The sequence below is a fragment of the Cololabis saira genome, chromosome 3 (assembly GCF_033807715.1).
Source record: "Cololabis saira isolate AMF1-May2022 chromosome 3, fColSai1.1, whole genome shotgun sequence".
Lineage (NCBI taxonomy): Eukaryota > Metazoa > Chordata > Actinopteri > Beloniformes > Belonidae > Cololabis > Cololabis saira.
This window is the reverse complement of record NC_084589.1, coordinates 156,707-176,949: the sequence shown is the minus strand read 5'-3', so window position 1 is coordinate 176,949 and position 20,243 is coordinate 156,707. Positions and strand designations below refer to the sequence as shown.

At 42.9% G+C, this 20,243-nt stretch overlaps 1 protein-coding gene across 1 annotated transcript in view; it reads left to right on the top strand.

Annotated features, from left to right (window-relative positions):
* Positions 1-278: 278 nt before the first annotated feature.
* Positions 279-20,243, top strand: part of LOC133424328 (dolichyl-diphosphooligosaccharide--protein glycosyltransferase subunit STT3B) — a 67,528-nt gene continuing 47,563 nt past the window's right edge. The window contains exon 1 of the mRNA XM_061714855.1: positions 279-807. Coding sequence (XP_061570839.1) covers positions 572-807 — 236 coding nt within the window. The 5' untranslated portion in view covers positions 279-571. The remainder of the gene's footprint in view (positions 808-20,243) is intronic.

Below are 20,243 nucleotides of genomic sequence, written 5' to 3'. Positions count from 1 at the left end.
AAATGTTTATCTTTTTATTTTTACTTTCATTTTATATACATGTTCGAAATAAAAATTAATTCATTCATTCATTTATTCATTCATTCAAATAAAAATACAAATATAAAGTATTTCTGAGCCTGTATACTACACCAGTATAATAAAATCCTGTAATGAAGGCTTTTATTTTATTTTTACTTTTTTATTTTAGTTTTGTTGTCCAGCCCAAGAATTTCCGTGCCCCCCCCCCCCTAGGAAACACTTCCCTTCGCCCCTGTTCGGGAGGAGGGCCGAGCGTCGCGGGCACGAGCCTCGGGAGCGAGCAGGAGCCGCGGGAGCGAGCCGCGCTTGTCACTGGGCCCTGGCCGCTGCTGCTGCTGCCGCTGCTATGAGTCTCCCCCCCGGGACCGTCTAGCCCCGCTCACTGTCTCCGGGAACCAAGCTCGCAGGCTCAGGCTCGGGGGTCGCTGCTGCCCCGCGTCCCCGTGTCGGGCTCCTGCAGGGGGGCCGCTGGGAGACGGTACTGCGCAGGCGCAGAGAGACAGCTTCCCCTGCCGCTGCTGCTGCTGCCACGACGGGAGCGACCAGAAACATGGCGGAGCATCACCCGGCTCCCGACGGCAGCAGGACCAAGTCCGCGCTCAACGCAGGGAACGGGACCCCGGCCCCGGCCCCGGCCGTCCCCGCAGCCGGCGGCCTGGCCCACCCCGCCGGCTGGCAGTCGCTGCTGTCCTGCACCGTGCTGGTGCTGGCCTGGCTGGCCGGCTTCAGCTCCCGGCTGTTCGCCGTCATCCGCTTCGAGAGCATCATCCACGAGTTCGACCCCTGGTGAGTCACGGGGCCCACACGTGAAGGATGATTTATGGTTCCGCGTCACACCGACGCAGAGCCTACGGCGTAGGGTACGCACGGTGTGCGTACTCCGCGTACCCTACGCCGTAGGCTACGCCGTCGGTTTAACGCGGAACCATAAATCCGGCTTTATTGTCATGCACCAGCGTAAGGTGGTGGTGGGGGGGATAGCTCCGTGCTTCTGTACCAATAACTCATAAATCACAAAGATTGATGGTCGTTTCGGACCAGGGGCGCCTCCAAACATGTCTCCTAGGGGGGCCAGATGGGGCCACTTTAATTCTTGGGGTGGAACCTAAACTAAAAGCCATCATTACAGGACTTTATTTATTTATTTTACCTGTTGTAGTATACAGGCTCAGAAATCCTTTTTTTTTTTTTGTTTGTCACTTTCTAACTTGTCTGCATATATTTAGTTTATTAATACATATATATATATATATATATATATATATATATATATATATAAAATTTTTTTTGTATTATTATTATTATTAGGCTCAGAAATATATAATATATATCATATATATTTTAATGTATCATATATATTTATTTTATATATATATATATATATATATATATATATATATATATATATATATATATATATACACATGCATTTTTAATGTCAGAATCAGAATCGTCTTTATTGGCCAGGTTCGAACATTGTCCAACAAGGAATTTGACTCCGGTTATTTCGCTCTTTAGATTTAGAATATCAAACAGTAAATAAACAAATGTGGCACTTATTGACATATATACAATTAAAGAACTAAGGTGCAGCAGTAAGAGGTAGAAAAAAAAAATGACGGCTCTGAATAAAATAACATATACAATTATACATAAGATTTTGAAAGTGCTTGAATTTGACCTTGCCCCAAAATTGAACTGGGGTTTGTTCTTCCTCTTCCTTGATGTCTCTTATCGATCTACCGTTTTTTTTCTCTCGGCTCTCATGACGAACCACTCAAGTTCACGACCGGCCAAACCACGCTCATTTGAATGTAAGAAAATGAAATAAAAAGAGCCCTGAAATAAAAGCAGCAATGCAAAATAAGTGCCATGAAATACGTTAACTTGGCATTACAAAATAAATGTCTTTTTACTAATCAAAATATACCAATATGTAATGAAAGTGTCGTGAAATAAATAAATAAATATTCGGTTATGGAATAATTTGTCCTGGAATTAATAAGTTGTCATGTATATGTTTTGGGAATGTTAATGAATTTAAGTATTAATTGATTTAATTCGTCATCTTGGGTTGAAAGCAGAAGTTAGCAGCTGTGGCTCAAGTCCGTGTCCCGTTGTTTACGCAACACCTCTGGTTTTGGTGCAGAAAACCAGCACTGATTACAGGCTCTAACGTGGTTTATGAGCCAGCAGCGCGCCACAGTCCTGCTTCAGCTGCAGCGTCATCACTCAAACAAGTGCTTCCTCCCTCCACATGCAGACTTTGACACTTGCACAGGATCCTCCTGAGTTCACAACTGGCCCTGTTTTAAAAACACTCCTTTGTGCACTACGCTGATTAATGTCCTCAACACTTTCACCGTGCAGCTTAATCTGGCTTTTATTCACCTGAATGTAATGCTTTGCCAGCATCAAGAAACAGTGTATTTCTTTCAAGTATGAACACGACTTCCTCCTGCTGGCAGTTGCCTAGTCAGTGGAGCAGATGTTGATCCAAGATAAAGGGTGACAAAGCGTGGCGAACGGACAGATTTGAATCTCGATGTTTGTCGAAACTGAACAGGCGAGCGCTCTGCTACCTCAGCAGAAGTGATGCAAACTCCTTCTCATTGTGTTTACATCTACCCGACTTTGTCTAGAGAAGTTTGATTCCTTGTGGAAGTGTCTTTGGGCAAGGCATTGAACCCCCCCCACTGCCTCTGATGCATTCACGGGTGTGTGACGGGAATAAAGCCGTTTGTAGACTCAACAGAGGAGATGTCTGTAAGATGAGCCTATGTGTGTTTGGATGGTCGTGTAAAGCACTTTGGAGGGTTAAAAGACTGGAAAAGCGGTGTAAAAATACAGTCCATTTCCCATTTATTGACCCGCGTGTCCCGTCTGAAATTGTCCGAGCTTTTTTTACTTGTACTCCGGGTGACTGTTGCCTGGTCCGAGCCCGGGTTGCATCACTGAAAGCATTGGATGATTATTCTGAGAAGTGTGCAGCGTGGGCTAAATGGCCAGCTCCGCGTCTGCCTGCTAGCTCAACACGGAGACTTGAAAGCTCTGGCTGGGTGAGAATCCTTCAGATTGTGTGGTGTCGCCGTCTGAAAGCCTAACATGGCATGACACAGTGAAATGTATTCATACAGCACTTCATTGTTCTAGCGCTCCCTTCACGGCCAGACCGGCAGCATTATGCAAACTAGATATTTGGAAAGCAAAGGAGTTGTGCGTCCTCGTTCGAGTGCTTGACAAAGAGTCTCCTGAAGGTTGTGAGCAGATAATGGGATACAACTATGGCGGTAATCGTTGAACATTTCACACATAATGTAAAACTGTATTTATATGATTCAGAGAGAGTTCAGACTCTTGTATCAGGTGTAGTGGTGGGGGAAAAAATCGATATTACAATATATTGTTGCGCTCTCTGTCGCAATAAATAATCGACAAACTGACGGCAAATATCAATATTTTATTACAACTCACATAATGGATTTACGCGGTTGTCATCGCACTATTGTTCATGCATTTCAATTCGTCCAGCTGTACAGTGTTTACATTTATTTATTTAAAGACTAGGAGGCAGTGAGGTACAATGCAAAATTAAGTTGCTTACTGACTTTTCAGTATTAGAAACAGTGCACTGTCCTGGTTGATATAAAACATGTTATTAATGTTCATGCACTTCAATTTGTCCATCTGTACAGTGTTTACATTTACAAGACTAGGAGACAGTGAGGAAACATACAAATGCACTTTCCTTGTACATCGTATGAAGTTTTTTGCATTGAATAAATGCACAACTACAGACGTTTTCCTTTTCATGGGTAGTTTTTATTTTTCAGTCACATATATCGTTGATGAAATTTCTTACAATATATCGAATATCGTATCGTGACATTATCGCTATCGTGGGCCACATATCGCCACAGTATTGAATCGTGGGTTACCCGTATTGTCCCACCCCTAATCAGGTGTGTGTTTACTGTTTTGTGCACTTTTTGTCTCCGTGGTGGAGGTTTTCTTTGCTTTTTTGCTTTTTTTTGTGTGTTAAAGTCATACTGAGGAAACTTGAAGGCTGTCAGACTCTCTGAGGAGCAAAGCGGGTGATTTTGCCGGCACCCCAAAACGGCCGTTTGTTGCCAGAACCCCCGCCAATGCAGCCCCACGGCCTCATTAGGAGGTTTCCATCGTTCAGATCATCTTTGAAAGAGCATCGCAGTGGAGCGTCCCCCTATAATCCTCCTCACGTCTCTCCCTCGCACACCCTCTCTGATGTGGCCCTTTGATGTGGCTAGTTAACGTTCTTTCAGAACTTAGATGGAGCCATTAGATCCGAGAGCAAAGGAGGTCATTTCTGCCTATAAGATGGTTAGTGATGCTTTATGTCTGGGCCGTGTTAAACATGCCCAGAGCAGCATCAGAGCAGAGGAAAACCAGCTTACTGCGTACTCCTGTCTCCATCTGAGACATGTAAGGTTTAGGACTGGGGATCCATTCAAATGTCAAGAACCGATTCGATTCCGATTCTTAAGATTCAGAATCGATTATCAAGATTTGATTAGATTCCAATATTGATTTGGGTTAGTGTTATTAAAACTGTTTTTTCAGCTGTTGCATGAATTATATGACTGTAGTTATGCAGCATATTAATACTAGTATTATATTGAGATTCAACAGCAAGTATTGCAGCTAATGATGCTGTAAGGACCAATCAGCTCCCAGAATGCTGATAGAACTGCTTTCAGAAACATCGTGTGGGTCAGAATTATCAAACAGATCCAGGGAGGAAACAGAGGACGAATGAAATTGGTTTTATTTTTTCCATTTTCAGTGTTTTTCAAGTTTAACATTTTTTGAGAATTTGGTTTTTAGCATTTTATGCAAATGTAACCCCAAGACAGTATATAACGTAATGAAATATAGACAATAGATAATTTATGCAATTATAACTGAAAACTTTATTGTTTTCATACCTTTTAAACATATTTAAAGGCAAAAACATTGTGTCCAACAAAACATCCTTTTTCTGGGCATAAACAAAAAAATACCAAAAGTAAAAGAAAAAAAATCGATCTTTAGACATACGAATCGATTTTTAGGAATTAATATGAGAATCGATTTATAATTGGAAAATCGATTTTTTTTCAACACAGGCCTATTTATGAATAATGTCTTGCTGGATATTTAGTTGGCGACATAATCGGTTACGTTGAATCTGAAAAGTTGTCGGTTCTGCTCCCAAACCCCTGGTTCCCGATAAGTCGTCTGGTCTCTGGTTTCTAATGAGCTCTTTTCTCCGTTCTTTGTTTTTCTTTGTTCTGAACTTACAGATTTGATCCCTTCCATCACCTTTTTCATTCAGCGATTTTTAGTTCTGTTCACAGATCCAAAGATGAGACCAGCGAATGAGACGGATTTCCTTTTCTTCGCTTCACTGACGACTGTCTCAGTTTCACATGCAGTGAAATCTGGTTCTACTACCGTTAGTTTCATTCGCGTGTGTTTATTTGTGGTGTCAACAGTGTTTTTATATATACCATTTATGAAGTAAGGGAGTGTCTGCATCCATTCATGGCTACAAATGACGGATATGTATGAAAACACATAATTCTGCAGTTATTGAGATTTCTTTTTTGGTACCAAATCCATGAATATGTGTTTTTTTTTTTTCAAGTTTACAAGAATAATTCTTATGCAGGCACATTTTTATCTGTGAAATCCCAGATTTCCACGCTGACCCCCAGAAGACTGCAGTATACCAGTAGGGTGTGGCGCTATTCAAATCTGACAAAACTGAAAGTACTGAAACCTGCGGAAAAACATTTCTGACTCATTTCTTTTTCTTCCTTCTCTATTTCATTTCATTAATTTTGTTAGTATTTCAGATTTTGGATCATGTTTTTGCCGCTGGTGCACAGTTTGAGACTATTTGAAACCCAGACTTCCCGGGTAGAAGATTGTAACGGCTCTAACTAGTACGTGTGTGCGACTGGTAACTGAGGACAATAAAAAACATTCCCATATTGATTTAGGTTAGTGTTATTAAAACTGTTTTTTGAGCTGTTGCCTGAATTGACCCGTCAAGACTCACAACGGTAGCGTTTGTCCCCACGTCCATTGCGACACCAGGTGACGTCACTTCTAGTTGGAATCATTCAGATTTAATTAAAAGCAATGTTTTGGACGGACTTTAATGTACTGAAGTGTCCTTGCACCTGATTGGACGGTGGATTTCATTGTATTTAGCTGTAATAACATAACACCACCACATCCCCATGACTCGGCGTGATGCTTTGACATGTAGACGAGGGAAACTGGGGCTAAAACCAGCAACCCTCTGGCTGAAGGACAACCAGTCTGCCTTATCAATCAGTTATGGCGCTTTTCCACTAGTACCTACTCAGCCCGACTCGACTCGCCTTGCCCTCGTTTATTTTCAATACTCAGATCAGAAGTAGGAGGTTGGAGAGAAGCTGCTGTGACGTATTTGATTGTGTATCTAAACGAAGAAGACAACAACACTAATGATGTAGAACCTGGAGGAGATGATAGATGTGCTGCTGGGTCTGTGGCTTGTGTTTGATATCAAGTTAAAAAATGAGAGTGAGAGAAGATTCAAGCGGCGACACTTCTTTTTTTGTTTGTCTCTGCGCTGCTGAAAAGTCAGCTGGAGCCGTGAGCAGCTATGAAGAGACAGAGCTCCTGGTAGATCTGGTCGTTCCTTATCTCCATCTAGATCCCTTTTTAATTCTCTCCTCAGCACCAGGTTTATGAACATCTGCACCTCAAAGTTGGATCAGCAAACAGACTTTTGAGCCTGTCGAATAAAAAGAATAACAAGCCGCCGTCGAGAGTCTCTCTTTCTCTGATTTCCTCCTCCTGACTCAGACGTCTGACTCCAACCCCCCGACCAATCGGTGGCCTGTAGTGTGATGACGTCAGATACAGCCGACTCAGCACCTTAGAACCTCGGCAGAATAGTTACAGAAAAGTATCTACTCAGCACGTTAGACCCCTGGTGGAAAAGAACCAAACCGAGTCGAGTCGGGCTGAGTAGGAACTAGTGGAAAAGCGCCATTACTTCCCAATAATTTACACGTTATTCAAACCATAGTTGAAGGACAAAGTGGACTCCATGACTTGGGCTGCCAGCACATGCTCCCGTGTCCGATGTAGCGGTGCTGTCCTTCACATCCACAGACAAGAGGCCGCTGAACAGCGTGACGTTTATTGCGGGTGGAGGCGATGACCTGCGTGTCCCCGTCACGCCAAGCTGCCGCAGCGGTTATCGCTGCCAGAGCGGTTATCGCCGCCGCGTTAGAGCTCACAGGTATCAGACCGATACGGCGTTGCTGGTGTACATCTGCCTCAGAAGGTTAAGCACTTCCTCTATGTTCTGCAAGAAAAGGTTTGAAATGGAGAAATAAGTAAGTGCCTGAAGCAGAATCAGCGAAGCGTCCGTTTAGCCCCGCTGGCTTCATTTACTCTTCAGATCGGCCTCTTGTCTCTCGTTTTTCTGCTTTTATCTCTGCTCCCATCGAGGTCCAGTGGCTGCCTCCTTTTATTTCTCCTCCTCGTCTTTACGTTGTCATTTATGTGGAAGCGCAGTAGAATAAAGGAGTCATGAGTGTTCTTGTTCATGCCGTTTTAATTTGTTGTGCTACATACCAAGCTGAGTAGAAAACAGAATAGTGTGTGTGAATAACGCCGTCAAGCTCTGCAGTTTCAAGTTTTCAGTCGCAGGTTGGGGTTTTGTTTCCTCTTCAAGGAAGGGGGCTCCATCTGTGCGGATGGAGCGCTCAGTAGTGATCTTGCTTTCATACGAGCGTCCTCCCAGTTTGTGCCTCTGATCAGCTGTGTGGGTTTGTTTGGTTCTCCTTGAGCCGGTCCACCTGGCACGGGATTTTTCAGCAGCCGTGACGCCGCCAAGCACCACTACGGACGGGGGGGGCGAGGAGCCAGACAGGAGGCCTCACGGGCGGCTAACACTAGGGCTGGGGATCAATTCAAATATCAAGAATCGATTCGATTCCCATTCTTAAGATTCAGAATCGATAATCAAGATTTGGTTCTATTTGATTCCGATATTGATTTGGGTTAGTGTTATTAAAACTGTTTTTTGAGCTGTTGCATGAATTATATGACTGTAGTTCTGTAACATATTAATACTAGTATTATATTGATATTCAAAAGCAAGTATTGTAGCTAATGATGCTGTAAGGACCAATCAGCTCCCAGAATGCTGATAGAACTGCTTTCAGAAACATCATGTGGGGCAGAATTACCAAACAGATCCAGGGAGGAAACAGAGACGGATGAAATCGGTTTGAATTTTTTCAATTTTCGGTCTATTTCGGTTTTTGATTTTTGAGAATTTGGTTTTAAGCATTTTTATGCAAATATAACCCCAAGACAGTATATAAAGTAATAAAATATAGACAATTTATGGAATTTTAACTGAAAACTTTAATGTTTTCATACCTTTTAACATATTTAAAGGCAAAAACATGGCACTAGTTATTCTCGTGTCCAACAAAACATTCCTTTTTGGGCATAAACAAAAAAAACAACAAAAGTTGTAATGAAATGATGAAAAAAAAAATCCTATCTTTAGACATACGAATTGATTTTTAGGAGTTAATATGAGAATCGATTTAGAATCGGAAAATCGATTTCTTTTCAACACAGGCCTAGCTAACACGTTTACACCTCATTCTTCACATTTAAGGACACATTCACACCGCTGCTTTCCCCTCCTTTCTGATGCCCATCATGTTCAGTCTCTGACAGTAGCGTGAGACGAAGGTCTGCATTACTGCAGTAACCTGATGCCGACCGCTGAGTTCAGCTCATCCGTCAGCACTGCAACACTCCCAGCTGCTTCTTTCAGCCTCTAACATTTAATGGAAATAATGCAGATGGAAATGGGATATTAAAAAAACAACTATGTTTCAATTCAATCGGATTGTGACAGGGAGAGACACAATGTTGAGGTTAAATTGCATTATGTTGAAAGCTTTTTCTAACATGTCATCTTTCTAGATGAAAAACGGCCGATTTTACTGCAACACTTGGCAGCGTGGCCAAAATATGAAGAATTAAACTGCAACTTGGAGCCTGTTACTGTCACAGCGTGACTTTTCCCCTCCGTTTTGGCCAACAGCACAGTAATCATTCCCTGCTACCTGTTTCCTTCTAGCTTTATTGTAATAATTTACAATGGAGAGTGTAATAATTTACAATGGAGAGTTACTTCAAATGGTGCGAGGCGTGACGTGGACTTGGCTCTGCGGTAACCTCGTGGTGTTTACTCCACCAGGAAGTACAGTAAAAAGCAGTTGCAATGGAAAGGCCGTTTGTGGTTAAATAAGAAGGAAATGCATGTTGAATGTTTAGTACCTGTTTTGGAGTTTCATTGTGAGAATAATTTCTGTCAAAAGTAGCTCAGAGCAACGGTACAGGAGATGATCTGTGACGCCCTTCAGTTGTCCTCCAAAGCTGTTTCATAGCCTGTTACTTGTCCCGCAGCATTATTTGCTACTTTTTTTTATGGCCTACATGTAGTTTTTTTTTTGTTGTGTAAGACCATTGTAACGTGTTTCGACTGTGTTAATAAGTTGTTTGTCCCTTCTTCTAACAGACCACCAATGCTTCAAATCTCTTTCTGTCCTGTTCTCTCTTCTTGTGTTTTTAACAATTGTTGTTGTTCTAGATGAGCTTTTTGTTAAAATCTAAATCAGTTTTTTGAGCTAAACACCAACGCGACACCCAGTGTTCAGCTGCAACTGCTCAAAACGCTCCCCCATCGGTTGTTTGTCACGTTGATGATGTTAGCAAGTGCATCAGCAGCTAATAGAGTTCAGTTATCTGGGCTACGATTTTAAAACCTGACACTTTTATTGTGTCTATGCCTGACATCAACACACTCCGCTGAGTTTGACCTTCAAAACAGGACAGTTGTGATGTCTCAGCTTCCTGTGAAAGTACAAACCTGAAAACATTTATGGCGCTTTTCCACTAGTACCTATTCACCCCGACTCGACTCGCCTCCACTCGGTTTGGCGCCTTTCCCACTAGCGGTCTAACGTGCCAAGTCGATACTTTTTCTGTATCTATTCTGCCGAGGTTCTAAGCGGGCCGAGTTGGGCCGCATCTGACGTCATCACACTACAGGCCACCGATTGGTCCGGGGGTCGGCCCAATCGCACAATCGAGTACGTCACAGCAGCTTCGCTCCAACTCTGATTACTTCTGATCTGGGTATTGAAAAGAAACAAGGGCAAGTCGAGTCGGGCTGAGTAGGTACTAGTGTAAAAACGCCATTAAATGCAGTCATGTAGCTGCTAGGAATGGGCGATATTTTACCGTTCACGATATACCGTCAAAAAAATTCCCCACGGTAAGAATTTGTCATCTCGCGGTAAAAAGGATAAATTCCCGTTGATGATGTTTTTGTGTAACAAACATGTTTGAAGGTGGATCTGAGAGCGAGGAGCTCGTTGTTAAACGAGGCTCCAGCTCCGTTATCTGGAACTGGTTTGGATTTAAAAACAGTGACGAGGAACAAACATCATCTATTATGTGCAGAGTCTGCAAAAACAGAAGGAAATGGTTGTTACATTGTGATATAACGTTTGGCTATTACGAAAAACAATTGCAATAGTATCTAATTTGTGGCATGTTCCAACCACAGGTTAATTTGCACATTTTATTTATATTAGAAAAGGTCATCACTGATAGGATTTTATTTTCAGTGAACTTTAATTTATTTGTCCTGTTTCTTTATTTATCAGGTTGTATTTTTTTCTACTTTGATTTTATAAGCTAGGAAAACTTGAAGGACAATGGTACTTTTGCTGTTTGCACTGTTATCCCACAAGCCATACAGTTTGAATAAATGTTGAATCTGTTCTTACATTTCAAACTTGTTTTTAATTTGAGTCATTACGGTTTTGCAGTACAGGTGTACTAATTTAATTGGTTTTTATTCATTCAATTTAATTGGTGTAGTTTAGTAGCATTTAGTATTCTTTTAGAGCAGTGATTTGGGGGCTCCAAAGACTGAATGTGGTGATAGATTTATAGTTACAAAGGTGGAGTTGAATTGGTATTTCTTTTATCGTTATTGGGATAAATGCCATAAATTACCGTGATAAATGTTTTAGTCCATACCGCCCATCCCTAGTAGCTGTGTCCTCCTCTGAGGAAAGGAGGAAAGCCATCGTATCCTATGTTTAAAAAAAGAAAAGGGTCAGCAGGGTCATGTGATGTGGGGTTACGTGGTGGGTGTGGGTTGGGCCCCTAGTGTGGACGTAACTTCAGGCTCACTGTCTCCATTGTTTTTACACGTATTATCACTTGAAACTATGAAGCTGGTGATGAAGGTTCGGTCGTGGAAATAGTTGTGTGTTTACTTTATCTGCTTCAGCTCTCTGAATAACAGCGCATCAGTACTGCGTTACGGTTGACATTTACCTCCTGCTGCTTGTACCAACATCATCAGACGGCCGTTAGATTAATTAACACGGGATTTACTTGCATGCTCACACAAGAAGACGACTCCATTGCTCAAGATGAAGAATAGCTGCACGACTGACTTGAAGTCGTGAATAACGTTGATGGGGCAGTTCAGGTTTCTCCTACTTTCTCTGAAAAAAAAAAATAAAAAAAAAACCTTCAGTAGAGCCAACAATTCAAACATTGGACTTACCTAATAACAATTTAGTTATTTCATTACGTAACAGTCGGGGTGACGATGAGTCATGACTTCTGCATAGCTGAACCGGTTCCCTGATATGACGCTAATGCTTCAGGTTTATCTGATGTTACCTTGGTTGTTTTTACTTCTCTGGAGGGGAAAAATGTTTGACTTTGCCTCTGATACAAAAGCAAATTAGAGCTCTTAATTTGTTCAACCAGAGGCCAACTGGATGTTATTCCCTTCCCTGTGATTTACAGCTGCAGCTTCATCCTACATGGCGGCCGGCGCCAGTAAAGGACGGCCTCATTTATCTGCATGTTTGTTCATTTGAAAATAACGTATTCATTTATTTGAATCATTTTAACTACTCAGCAAGGGTTAGTGAAGGCGGATTATGATGGACACTGTAACCACGGCGACGGCTGTTCGCATTTTCTTCTTCTTTTGTCTTATCTACCTTCATTGGATCATTCTTTAGTGGAAAACCCCCCTAAGCAGTTTGTGATGTGACGTCATCAGGAAGTGGGGTTTTAAAAATGTTCATTTGAAAAGTATAAAACATTATGGAAACCTGATTGAATAATTATACTACAGTCACGTTCGCTCATATTTGAGCCGACAGCTTTTACGGTTTTGGCTTCATAAACCACCCTGATGGATTTGAGATAAATCAAGATGTATAAGTGTAAATCAAAGTAGCTCCAGTCAAACTCCGTACCTGAAGTCAAACCTTTTATGGGCCTCATTTGACTTGAAGGACAGAGCAAATGGGCTGAACCCGGCCACTTGAGTAACCGCGTCTAGTCTTCTCCTCATGGGATGAATTTATTCTGGGTGTCACTGGTCATGAGAGAGACTGTTGTCCCCCCGTTAACAACCTAGCATGTTCACAGGATAATTAGTAAAGTGGATCCGGGAGCATCCTGTCTGTCCGGCTGATCATTCTCACAATGAATGTGGACGACGTTAGACGATGAAGAACATGATTTTGATCACTGAGATTACACTTGCTGTAAGAACATGTTTTTTTTCTATTTTATAACACAAATGTCCCCTTTTGCCTGCTTTGCCCAACACATGCAGTAGCAAAAATAAGACTAGAGCCACAAGAAATCTTAAAACACCAACAAAACGCCAACACCAGGTGCTCACCCTCTTGCCGAGTGTCTTTGAAAAGAGTGTGCCCTCGTGGGACCTGACTTTCATGCTGGAAGGTCTTTGTAGTCCTCCGTTTGAGCAACTACAGTCTGTGGATGTGAAATTCCTTTCATACGAGACGGCTCCACTATTGCTTTGTTCCTCGCCAAGAGGGCGACGACTTTCATGCGCTCTCTGTAGGCTCTTTGCTCGTGTCCTTTGTTTGCATCAGACGACTCGAAGGTTGCTCCGTGTCAGCTGGGCTGACAAGTTTCCACCCTTCTCCGTTTGCATCTGAGTAACCAAGGAGGCCCCTGCTCCCCCGGTGGCCGGTCGGTGCTTCACGTTGAGCACAGAGCAATGCCGCTTTTCCACTAGTACCTACTCAGCCCGACTCTCCTCCACTCGGTTTGGTTCTTTCCCACTAGGGGTCTAACGTGCAGAGTAGATACTTTTTCTGTAACTATTCTGCTGAGGTTCTAAGCTGCTGAGTCGGCTGTATCTGACATCATCACACTACAGACCACTGATTGGTCGGGGGGTTGGAGTCAGACGTCTGAGTCAGGAGGAGGAAATCAGAGAAAGAGACTGACAGATTCTTGTTCATTTTATTCAACCATCAACGGCAGCAAAAGTCTGTTTCATGATCCAACTCTGAGGGTCAGATGTTCATAAACCTGGTGCTGAGGAGAGAATTAAAAAGGGATCTAGACGGAGATAAGGAACGACCAGATCTACCAGGAGCTCTGTCACTTCATAGCTGCTCACGGCTCCAGCTGACTGTTCAGCAGCGCCGAGACAGCTTCTCTCTCTCTCTCTCTCTCTCTCTCTCTCTCTCTCTCTCTCTAATTTTTTAACTTGACATCAAACACAAGCCACAGATCCAGCAGCACATCTATCATCTCCTCCAGGTTCTACATCTTTAGTGTTGTTGTCTTCTTCATTTAGATACACAATCAAATACGTCACAGCAGCTTCTCCAACCTCCTACTTCTGCTCCAGGTGCTGAATTGTAGTGGAAAAGAAACCAGGCCGAGTTGAGCTGAGTAGGTGCTGGTGGAAAAGCGCCACAAGTGTTTCTGTGATCAGCTGTGTGTCTGTCTGGCTCATCCAGTCTCCTAAGCAGAGTCTCTCTCCCTGGCTTCAACCAGCATCCTGGGCCGGCTAGGGGAGCTCCTGTGGGGGCTGTATGTGCTGTGGCCAGCTGGCTGGATGGGACGGTACCTTCTGTAGCTCACTCTGCTCTGTCTGCTGGGCCCGTTCAGCACTGAAGTGCCGGTGTGGACCTCGGTTCGGTGGCTGTATATATGTCCCACACTACATGTCCTAAAAAAACAGAGAACTGTAATAAACAATATTACCACAAAAGAACTAAAATAAAATAATTGAAAAACTAGAAAAAAGCACCCCTCCCTACACACACACACACACACACACACACACACACACACACACACACACAGCTTTCATCCAAGTTTGTAGCACCTACTACTGGCTGGGGATGGGTACATACTGGAAAGGGCTGCCATATGTCATAGAATTTCTTCCTTGAGCCTCTCATAGTATATTTTATTTTCTCCACTTTCAAAAAGAACATGACATCCTTAAGGCATTGGGCTATGGTAGGGCTCCTGGTGGACTTCCAGTGTAGTAGTATTACACGTCTGGCTAATAGGGAAGTAAATGCAATAATTTGTTTTTGTTTAAGGTTAAGAGCTAACTTAACAGAAGGGGTTCCAAAAATTGTGGGAAGGAAATGTTCCGTCTGTAACTTCTGTTCCCTGAAGGAGAGGAACGAGGTCCAACACTCGCTGTGATGACAGGTTTGTTTAAGTGTGGGCGGGGTCTCTCACTTGTCATCACTTGTCATCGCCTTCCATTTTCCTAAAACCAATATTAGATGTGTTTTCAGTCACCACGTGCAAGAGTGTGATATCCCATCCTGTAAACATTGGGCCTCATTCCTCTCCTTGAAGGAAAAGAGGATATAGACATGACATTTTCTTGTTTTTCCGACAGTCGGCTCCACAGTGCAACATTTTATGGTACAACGTAGTGAAAGGCTGCTTGGGAGAGGAACTCTGCCAAAATACATAGGTTTGCTATCTGTCACCCCCCCAGATCTATGTACAAGTAATTCAGGCTGCAGCATCCTCATTTTAGCTACAAGATACATTTTAGCAGGAGGTCACATCAGCTGCTGATTTAAATGCCATCAAGGAAAAAAAACTGGAAAGATTCAGTGTGGCTGTCAGTTTGTGTTCGTTTTTTTTATCTGTTTTCTTGACGTCTCTGCAGCCATGAGTGGGCTGATACGCTGGTTCAGCACCAGACTGGCATCTAGGACGAGTCTGTGTGAATAAAAAGCAGAAGTTTTTGACCATGCTACCACGTACATAGACGAAAGGTGACAACAAAGAAAGCTGCTCGTATTGCTGCATTGAGTAAATATCTCGCACAAGCTACTCTGAGCGCTTCTATTGCGGCCTGGGAGAATCCCAGCTGGGGGGTTCTTTCCAACTACATTATAGATGGCATGGCCATTAAAAAATCACCACCTGCATTTAACCAAGCCAGCAAATAAGGCAGGTCAATTAAGAACCTCACCCTGGAAAAGTGCTGCAGTGATTAAGTTTCAGGTGGAAACAAGTTCCCTAAACCTAGATGGCACAGTGAGTAGTCGCACTGCTGTTGCACTCTTTTATATTTACCAAGAAACGAGGCGTATCCCGATACATGTGTCCCGATACGATACGTATCCCGGTACATGTGTCCCGATACATGTATCCCATTACATGTGTTACGATGCGTGTCCCGATACGTGTGTCCCTATGCGTATCCCGATACGATAGGTATCCCGATACGATAGGTATCCCGATACGATGCGTATCCCGATGCGTGTCCCGATACGATGCGTATCCCGATACGTGTGTCCCGATACGATGCGTATCCCGATACGTGTGTCCCGATACGATGCACATCCCGATACGTGTCCCGATACGATGCACATCCCGATACGTGTCCTGATACGATGCGTATCCCGATACGATGCGTATCCCGATACGTGTGTCCCGATACGATGCACATCCCGATACGTGTGTCCCGATACGATGCACATCCCGATACGTGTCCCGATACGATGCACATCCCGATACGTGTCCCGATACGATGCACATCCCGATACGATACGTGTCCCGATACGATGCACATCCCGATACGTGTCCCGATACGATGCACATCCCGATACCATACGTGTCCCGATACGATGCACATCCCGATACGTGTCCCGATACGATGCACATCCCGATACGTGTCCCGATACGATGCACATCCCGATACCATACGTGTCCCGATACGATGCACATCCCGATACGATACGTGTCCCGATACGATGCACATCCCGATACGTGTCCCGATACGATGCACATCCCGATACCATACGTGTCCCGATACGATGCACATCCCGATACCATACGTGTCCCGATACGATGCACATCCCGATACCATACGTGTCCCGATACGTGTGTCTCGATACGATGCGTATTCCGATACGTGTGTCCCGATACGATGCGTATTCCGATACGTGTGTCCCGATACGATGCGTGTCCCGATACGATGCGTGTCCCGATACGTGTGTCCCGTTACCTATTGTAACATTGTGCTATATCAAAGTATTTTACTTTAACTTTACTTTTTACTTTAAAAACACGAGTTGCTGTACATGTACACTGGGGGGATATTGATCAGAGGACAAACTGAGTCAAAATGTAATTTTTAAACAACTGCTTCATTTTACTTAACTGGATTGCTGCTAGGTGCTTTGTAGATCAAGTAAAAAAAAAAAAAAACCTATAAAGATATTAGGATATGATAAATCTATGTTTTAATATGGTGCAATATATCGCTGCATGGATATTTTTTCACACTCCTAGTATATATTAATACAACTTTTTGGCTAAGTATCTGTATCATCCTGTGATGACCTGTCCATGACGAGTGTGGAACCAGCAGTCCACTGCAGTTGGAGATGTCGCTCCGGCAGAAAAGCAAGGCAGACCCAGAGAGAGAGAAGTGATCGGCTCCACAGGATTTCCTCTGTGGAGCTTCCTTTCCTTTCCTCTGAACTTGTCCTCACCTTTGATCCAGCTGAATAACGTATTCAACAGTTTCTACATTGCTAATTTTCCATCAGAGAAAGGCTGTTACCCAAATGAAATGCACAAACAAAACTTGAAATTACCATAATGGGCTTGCCGCCTTTTCACAGCTGATTAATATTTTAATGTGACAACAAACACAATCTCCATGCTTTTCACTGATAATTATTTGTCCCAGTTTGGAGGCTGACAAAATAGCTTGTTTGCGCTGTGCCGTTTAACTTTGCAATATGCAAAAGAGGACAAAAATAAAGTTGATGCACAGGTTTGAAATGTTTCTCACCTCTGGTGGCAGCAGTGAACTGTAGTTTCATATCACTCAGTAAATTCAGCTAATTAGATCTTAAAACAGTGTCTCAATGGGAGAGTGTTGAAATTCCAGCTTTCCAAAAAAGCTGAATTGATCATAGATCGACATTTTACGTGGTGTATATTTTAATTGTGAACAACGTGCCTTCTGATTGTTTGATGGCTGTTCAAATAACAATCATTCACAAAATCACCACAGGTGTACAAGTACATATTTGTGGGTAATCCAAATGACAATATTTGTAGTCCTTTTTTTTTTTTTTTAAATTATTCGGAATCACACAAGCATTACAGCAGCATAACATAAGCATACCGACATATCTCTACTGCGATCCATTTTTTACTTATTTTTTTCCTTGCAAAAGAAAAAAGAACAAAAACATAAACATGGGGTGTTTTCATTAAGATAAAGAGAAAAAAAATAAAAACTTTATATAAAGACAAATGGGTAAATGAAATACATCTCAAACAAAAGCAGGGCGTCTCAGAGAGATAACTTTTCCAATCTTCCCAGATTGCTTCAGATTTGGATTGTTGCAGCCTCCATAGAGAACTTTATCCTCTCCATTACAAAGATATCGTAGATTATGTCGTACCAATCATCTAGTGAAGGAACATCTGGCTTAAGCCACTTCTTGGTAACAGCTTTTCGCGCAGCTACACTTAGCAAACCAAACAGGTATCTTGATTCCACAACCAGAGATACAGAGTGATCAAACCCAAAAAGACGTTGGTCCCAGTTAAAAGCAACATCTGACCCAAAAATCATCACTAACTCTGAATGGATTTTATGCCAGAAAGCATTTACTTTTGGACAGGCCCAAAACTTTAGAGGGGTCTTTAGAAGAGACAGAAACTTGCATCATTGAAGTGTTTTCTTTGTGTGATCTGTCATCGAGCCTTCAGGGCCACCCAACGTGGCATAAAGTGCACGCACCACGCAGTAAAACCTCGAAGCACATTCTGGCATTTTACTTGTCTGATTTCCAGTGGCTGAGGATCAGCAGAGGCTTTAAAAGTCATGGAAGCACCTCTTCTCCCATCATGTGGGCATCCACCCACCACAGATGAGCCCGAGACCTTTAGATTTAAGAAATGATGCTCCGGGTTACAAGCTGCGTCAGATGTGCGTGCATCACGCCTCAACTCCCACTTCGTGCTTTATTACATTAAGTGTTGCTTTGCACTCAACTCTAATGGTTAACTGTCACATAGCAGCTTGAATTAGTGTCAATGGCTCGGCGGTTTTGTTTTTCAAATGACGACGTGAACAACGGCCATTTTCACTGCTGTGTAAATTATCATGAGGTAATTAACTTTATTATGAAGGAAGGTTTGGGGAGTTAGAGAAGAGGCACAGGAAAAGGTGCCTGGTAAACACACAAAAATGCATTTAGCTACACTTTTTTTTTACCCCTGACATGGATATTATATAATCTTATTTATGAATCTGTACCTACTCACAAAACTGTTACACTTTTCCAACTTCAGCTGCAGAGCTGCCAAGCTCTAACTCTTGACAAAAAAGTGCGGCTGCTTATCTAGTCTCAGCTTCCTTCCTTCTGTTACCAGGCAACCACCTTTTTCATTTAGCACCTAATTGCCTCTTTCTCCTTGGCGTTTTCATGACACCCACACAATTTCAACGCGGACTGAAGTTTAATGTGACCCTTAAAATGTCTTTCAGGGAAAGTCTTTCACACTTCTTCTTTCTTAAATGATTATCCTGATAATGTTATTTAGTCAAAGCCACAATTGACACCAGTAACTGCAGCTATTCTGTACCACAGCGTTCGAATGTTGACAAACGGTGTGCTTTTTCTTGGTTTAATTGGCTGATTTTTTTTTTCCTGGTTCCAAATTTTAATGATCCTGACATCCAACTACTCCAGAAAAGAACCGTCTTTGCACCTTTATTTTGTTGTCATGAGTGAGGCTGCTTCCTCGTCCATGCTGCGCTGCGGTAGGCTCTGGGAAAGTTGTAAAGCTTGAGGTTCCCTGCAGGACTTTCTCAGTTCCCCGTCTCATCAGGGAGGGAGGATGCTTAACCATTACGCGTTATAAATAAATAAACCTCTAAAATTCCTTATCAAGGCGTGCCCGGTAATGTGCACATGTGGCTACACACCTGCTGTTATTTTCAGCTCGAACAGAGTTTGGCAGGTAGATGCAGCACTTTGGACAACTTGAGCCAAGTGCTTGTTATGTTGACTTTTCAAGGTCGGCGCTCACGAAGTAATCGAGCAAACAAAACGCTGAGATACACAGACATGCCTGCTGTGTTGTTAATCCAGCTCCTAATCCCACGAAGCTGCTGCAGAGCAGCTGGTTTACAGAGGTGACACACCTGTACCCCCCCCGGCCACGGCTGCACGGAGACTACCGGGGTCACTGCTAACGAGCCTCTGACGGCAGGTTGTTCTGCAGGGTCTCTTACTGCAGCGTTCCTCTGCACTGCATGACTTTCTGCAATGTCACTAACGAGCCCGGTGCTGTTAAACTAAGCACGTGGCTTTGAAAGTTGTGCAGGAGGCTGGAAATCACACCTGAATCTAAGTTGAGTAAATTAAACAAACTAAACTAACCTCATTGCCACGTTTTTAGCTGACTGCAGTTGCTGTCATTCATTGTTGGGTCATGGTCATTCGTCTTTAATCCTGTTTCCAGTCGCTGTATGAAACCGTTCCTCGATCCTGTTTGTGGCACACATGCAGTAAATGATTATCTGTGATCTGCACATGATGAGGACTTAAATGCGTTGACCCTGACCCCCACTGACCCCTGCTGACCCCTGCTGACCCCTGCTAATTCAATGTTCAAGGTCCACTTTATTGTCATTCCAAAAGACGAAGTACTAATTTTGTTGCCACTGGCTCAAAGCAAGCAATAAAAACAATTCACTCTAAAGACTAAAAGATAAAGACACT